Below are 5,866 nucleotides of genomic sequence, written 5' to 3'. Positions count from 1 at the left end.
TCACAAAATCCCCCCAAAAATCCCATTTTTTCCACCTCAAAACCGCGGTTTTTTCCCCCAAACCCTTCTCCGCCAATTCATAGCATAAATTACTTTCATTCCCGCCTTCAAATTTAACCGAAATTCCCATTTTTTTCCCCTCTTTTTAAGGCTTTAATTCCCATTTAATTCCATTCCCCAAGTCATGCCCTCAATCAAAATGGCGCCGGCGCCTTCCCGCCCTTTTTGCTTCCCGCCCTGCCCTCAACCAAAATGGCGCCCGAGCCCTCACGCCTCCCTTTAACCCACTCTGCGCACGCGCAGCCGCCATTTCGTGCGTTTGCTTCGCGCTGCCCTTAACAAAGATGGCGCCCGCGCTGCGTCGCCGCCGCCATTTTGCGAGCGCCGCCTCCCTCAGGCGCCAGAATCCAAGATGGCGCTCGCCAGCGTCCTCCGTTCGGAGCTCCCGGATTTCTCCAAATCGTTCCCAAAATCTTTTTCCAAAAGTTTTCCCGATGATTCCGAGGAGATCCCCGAAATCCTGCGGGATGCCTCGGGCCCTCCGCGGGTTCTGGCGGCTCCGCCCTGGGGCGTTGAGGCAGAGCCGGAGGGGCTCGGGCTGCAGATTCTTCACGGCACCACCACTCTGGCTTTTAAGGTGAGGGGGAAATCTCTTCAAAATTCACTTTTAAAGCCCAAAATCGCGGCTGGGGAGGGTGAAATCCCGGGTTTGACCCAAAAAACCGCGGCTGGGGAGGGTAAAACGCGGTTTTGGATCCCGAAAATCCCGTCCGGGGCTCAAAAATCGCGTGTGGGCGCCTTAAAAATTGAGTTTTGGAGCCAAAAAATGTTGTCTGGGACCCAAAAAAATCCATTTTGGATCCAAACGTTGCCTCTGGCAGTCAAAAATTTCAGTTCTGGACTAAAAAAATTCCATTTTGGACCCAAAATTCCTTTCTGGGACCCAAAAATTTCATTTTTGGACCCAAAAATTGCCTCTGGGAGGCAAAAAAATTCACTTTTGGACCCATAAAATTCAATTTTGAGCCCAAAAAATTCCAATTTGGACCCAAAATTCCTGTCTGGGACCCAAAAGTTTCATTTTTGGACCCAAAAATTGCCTCTGGGAGGCAAAAAAATTCACTTTTGGACCCATAAAATTCAATTTTGAGCCCAAAAAATTCCAATTTGGACCCAAAATTCCTGTCTGGGAACTTCAAAATTCCATTTTGGACCAAAAAATTCAATTTTGGCCCCAAAATTTTCAGTTTTGGACCCAAAATTTGTGTCTGTTAGCATCAAAATTCTGTTTTTTGGACATAAAAATCGCGGCTGGGGAGAAAAAGTTGGGATTTTGTGGGAGAAAAAATTGGGATTTTGGGGAGAAAATGGAGAAAATTAAAATGGAGAATATTAAAATGGAAAAAAAGGGATTTTAGGGGAGAAAATTTGGGAAAAAATGGGGGAAAATTTGAGAAAAAATTGGGAATTTTAGGGGGAAAAATTGGGGGGAAATTGAGAAAATTTGAGAAAAAATGGATTTTACAAAATGGTGGAAATTATGAGGAAAAATGAAGGGAAAGTGGGAAAAACTTGAGGAAAAATGGGATTTTAGGGGTGGAAAATGGGAGAAAAATGGGGATTTTATGGAGGAAAAATGGGGGAAAATTTGAGGGAAAAAATTGGAATTTAGGGGAAAAAAATTGGTAAAAAATGGTGATTTTAGGGGTACAAAATGGTGGGAAATTATGGAGGAAAAATGGGGGAAAATTTGAGGGAAAAAATTGGAATTTAGGGGAAAAAAATTGGTAAAAAAATGGGATTTTAGGGGTGGAAAATGGTGGGAAATTTGAGAAAAAAAATGGGGATTTTAGAGGAAAAATGGTGAAAAAATTTGAGACAAATTAGGGGAGAAAATGGGAGAAAAATGGGGATTTTATGGAGGAAAAATTGGGGAAAATGGTGAAAAAATAGGGGAAAAATTGGGAAGAAATACGGAAAAAATGGAGAAAATTTGAGGAAAAAAACCCCGATTTTAGGAGAGAAATTTTGGTATAAAATGGCAATTTTAGGGCTAAAAGTAGGCAGAAAATTGGAGAAAAAAAGCGATTTTAAGGAAACAAAATGGCAGAAAAATAGGGAAAAAATACGACAAAAAATTGAATTTTTTTTCGCTGTTTTTTGCCCAAATCCCCCCCATTTTCTCACCTAAAATTCCATTTTTGACCCCAATTTAGGTATGATAACGGGGAAAAATGGGGGAAAAAAGGGGATTTAGGTACAGGGAAATGGGAGAGAATTGGGGGAAAAATGGGGATTTTAGTGGAAAAAATGGTGAAAAAATTGGGAAAAAAATGAGGATTTTAGGGGAGAAAATGGTGAAAAAATTGGGAAAAAAATAGGGATTTTAGAGAAAAAAATGGGGAAAAAATGGGGATTTTAGAGGAAAAAATGGTGAAAACATTGAGAAAAAAATAGGGATTTTAGGGAAAAAATTGAGGAAAAATTCGGGATTTTAGAGGACAAAATGGTGAAGGAATTGAGGAAAAAAATGGGGATTTTAGGTAAAAAATTGAGAAAAAAATGGGGATTTTAGGGGAAAAAATGGTGAAAAATTGAGAAAAAAAATGGGGATTTTAGGGAAAAAAATGGTGAAAAAAATTGAGAAAAAAAAAAGGGAAAAAGTTGGGGATTTTAGAGGAAAAAATTGAGAAAAAAATAGATATTTTAGGGAAAAAATTGAGAAAAAAGTGGGTATTTTAGAGGAAAAATGATGAAAAAATTGAGAAAAAAATGGGGATTTTAGGGAAAAAAGGTGAAAAAATTGGGAAAAAAAATCAGGATTTTAGGCAAAAAAATGGGGATTTTAGAGGAAAAATGGTGAAAAAATTGAGAAAAAAATGGGGATTTTAGAGGAAAAAATGGTGAAAAAATTTAGGATTTTAGGGAAGAAATTGAGGAAAAAATGGGAATTTTTAGGGGAAAAAATGGCGATTTTAGGGAAAAAATTGATGGAAAAATTGGAGGAAAAAATCAAATTTTAGGAGAGAAAACTCGTTAAAAATTGGAAATTTTAGGGCTACAAAATGGCGGAAAATTGGAGAAAAAATGCGACTTTAAGGATAAAAAATGTCGGAAAAATTGACAAAAAAATGCAATTTTATGGAAACAAAATGGCGGAAAAATTGACGAAAAAAATGGGGATTTTAGGCAAAAAATGGAGGAAAAAATGGGGATTTTAGAGAAAAAAATGATGAAAAAATTGAGAAAAAAGTGGGGATTTTTGGGAAAAAATGGTGAAAAAATTGAGGATTTTAGGGAAGAAATTGAGAAAAAATGGAGGAAAAAATCAAATTTTAGGAGAGAAAACTCGTTAAAAATTGGAAACTTTAGGGCTACAAAATGTCGGAAAAATTGACAAAAAATTTGCAATTTTACGGAAACAAAATGGCGAAAAAATTGACAAAAAAATGTGATTTTATGGATAAAAAATGTCGTAAAAATTGAAAATTCACTTGAAATGAGCCCAGATTGATTCCCTGTGGGTTAAAGTTATAAAATACGTTTTCAGGTTTGGTAGCCACATGGCCAGGTTTGGTAGCCACACCCAAAAAAATAACATTTAGGAGCCCCAAATTGACTTGAAATGAGCCTAAATTGACTCGAAGTGAGCCCAAAATTCACTTGAAATGAGCCCAGATTGATTCCCGGCAAACAAAATGTCGGAAAAATTGACAAAAAAATACGATTTTACGGATAAAAAATGTCGTAAAAATTGCCAAAAAATTGTGATTTTACGGAAACAAAATGCCGTAAAAATTGCCAAAAAAATACGATTTTACGTAAACAAAATGGCGTAAAAATTGCCAAAAAAATGCGATTTTACCTAAACAAAATGGCAGAAAACCATTACAAAAAACACCACAAAAGCCTGAATTTTTCCCCCGTTCCCCCCAGTCCCCCCACGGCGTGACGGTGGCCGTCGACTCGCGCGCCACGGCCGGCTCGTACATCGCCTCGCAGTCGGTGCTGAAGGTGCTGCCCATCAACGCGCGCATCCTGGGCACCATGGCGGGCGGCGCCGCCGACTGCAGCTTCTGGCAGCGGCTGGTGGCGCGGCAGTGCCGCGTGCAGGAGCTGCGCAACAAGGAGCCCGTCTCGGTGGCCGCGGCCTCCAAGCTGCTGGCCAACCTGGTGTACCAGTACAAGGGCATGGGGCTGAGCCTGGGCACCATGGTGTGCGGCTGGGACAAGCGCGGGCCCGGTACGGGGCGCTGGGGGGGACAGGCACTGGCCACAGCCCGGAACTCGGTAGCCACACCTCGAAAGTTGGTAGCCACACCTCAAAATTCGGGTTAAATAGGCCAAAATTTGCATTTAATGGCCCCAAATTGACTCGAAATGACCCAAAATTCACTTGAAATGAGCCCAGATTGATTCCCTGTGGGTTAAAGTTATAAAATACGTTTTCAGGTTTGGTAGCCACATGGCCAAGTTTGGTAGCCACACCCAAAAAATAACATTTAGGAGGCCTAAATTGACGCGAAATGAGCCCAGATTGATTCCCTGTGGCTCAAAGTTGCAAAATACACTTTCAGATTTGGTAGCCACATGGCCGAGTTTGGTAGCCACACCCAAAAAATCCCATTTAATGGCCCCAAATTGACTTGAAATGTCCCCAGATTTATTCCCTATGAATCAAAGTTACAAAATGCACTTTCAGATTTGGTAGCCACATGGCCAAGTTTGGTAGCCACACCCAAAAAAACACATTTAGGAGGCCTAAATTGACTGGAAATGTGCCCAGATTGATTCCCTATGGGTCAAAGTTGCAAAATACACTTTCAGATTTGGTAGCCACACTGTGAAATTTGGTAGCCACGCCCAAAAATTCACTTTTAGGAGCCCCAAATTGACTGGAAATGAGCCCAAATTCACTTGAAATGTGCCCAGATTGATTCCCTGTGGCTCAAAGTTATAAAATACGTTTTCAGGTTTGGTAGCCACATGGCCGAGTTTGGTAGCCACACCCAAAAAATCCCATTTAATGGCCCCAAATTGACTTGAAATGTCCCCAGACTGATTCCCTGTGGCTTGAAGTTACGAAATGCGTTTTCAGATTTGGTAGCCACACTGTGAAATTTGGTAGCCACACCCCAAAATTCGCTTTTAGGAGCCCCAAATTGACTGGAAATGAGCCCAGATTGATTCCCTGTGGCCCAAAGTTACAAAATACGCTTTCAGGTTTGGTAGCCACATGGCCGAGTTTGGTAGCCACACCCAAAAAATCTCATTTAATGAGCCCAAATTGACTCGAAATGAGCCCAAACTTATTCCCCATGGCCTAAAGTTCCAAAATGCGCTTTCAGATTTGGTAGCCACATTCCCAAATTCGGTAGCCACACCCCAAAACTCCCATTTAACGACCCCAAATTCACCTCTGACATCACCCAATTTATCCCCAGTGTCCCAAAGCTGCCAGACAAGCCTCCAAATCTGTTAGCCACGCCCCCCAGTTGGCTGGCCACGCCCCCAATGGGCTGGCCACGCCCCCCAGTTGGCTGGCCACGCCCCCAATGGGCTAGCCACGCCTCCAAGCTGCTGGCCAACCTGGTGTACCAGTACAAGGGCATGGGGCTGAGCCTGGGCACCATGGTGTGCGGCTGGGACAAGCGCGGGCCCGGTACGGGGCGCTGGGGGGGACAGGCACTGGCCACAGCCCGGAACTCGGTAGCCACGCCCAAAAAATCCCATTTAATGAGCCCAAAATGACTCAAAATGAGCCCAAAATTCACTTGAAATGAGCCCAGATTGATTCCCAGTGGCCCAAAGTTACAAAATGCACTTTCAGATTTGGTAGCCACATGGCCGAGTTTGGTAGCCACAC

General features: G+C 42.2%; 1 protein-coding gene across 1 annotated transcript; it reads left to right on the top strand.

The window, feature by feature from the left end:
• The first annotated feature begins 372 nt into the window (after positions 1-372).
• LOC121351258 (proteasome subunit beta type-5-like) lies at positions 373-4,353 on the top strand. The gene is made up of 2 exons (XM_041463245.1): positions 373-637; positions 3,937-4,353. Exons 1-2 carry the CDS (start codon positions 413-415, stop codon positions 4,336-4,338), a joined length of 627 nt encoding a protein of 208 aa, XP_041319179.1. The 5' UTR covers positions 373-412; the 3' UTR covers positions 4,339-4,353.
• The last annotated feature ends 1,513 nt before the right edge of the window (positions 4,354-5,866 follow it).

This window comes from Pyrgilauda ruficollis, unplaced genomic scaffold (genome assembly GCF_017590135.1).
Source record: "Pyrgilauda ruficollis isolate IOZ18807 unplaced genomic scaffold, ASM1759013v1 scaffold1624, whole genome shotgun sequence".
Classification (NCBI taxonomy): domain Eukaryota; kingdom Metazoa; phylum Chordata; class Aves; order Passeriformes; family Passeridae; genus Pyrgilauda; species Pyrgilauda ruficollis.
This window is presented reverse-complemented; position numbering and strand designations above follow the sequence as displayed.

Bases quoted from the DNA above. Each gene is read 5' to 3' on its own strand.
- LOC121351258 (XM_041463245.1), top strand. From the start codon at position 413: ATGGCGCTCGCCAGCGTCCTCCGTTCGGAGCTCCCGGATTTCTCCAAA. The intron at 638-3,936 runs GTGAGGGGGAAA...CGTTCCCCCCAG, and splicing joins CCACCACTCTGGCTTTTAAG to TCCCCCCACGGCGTGACGGT.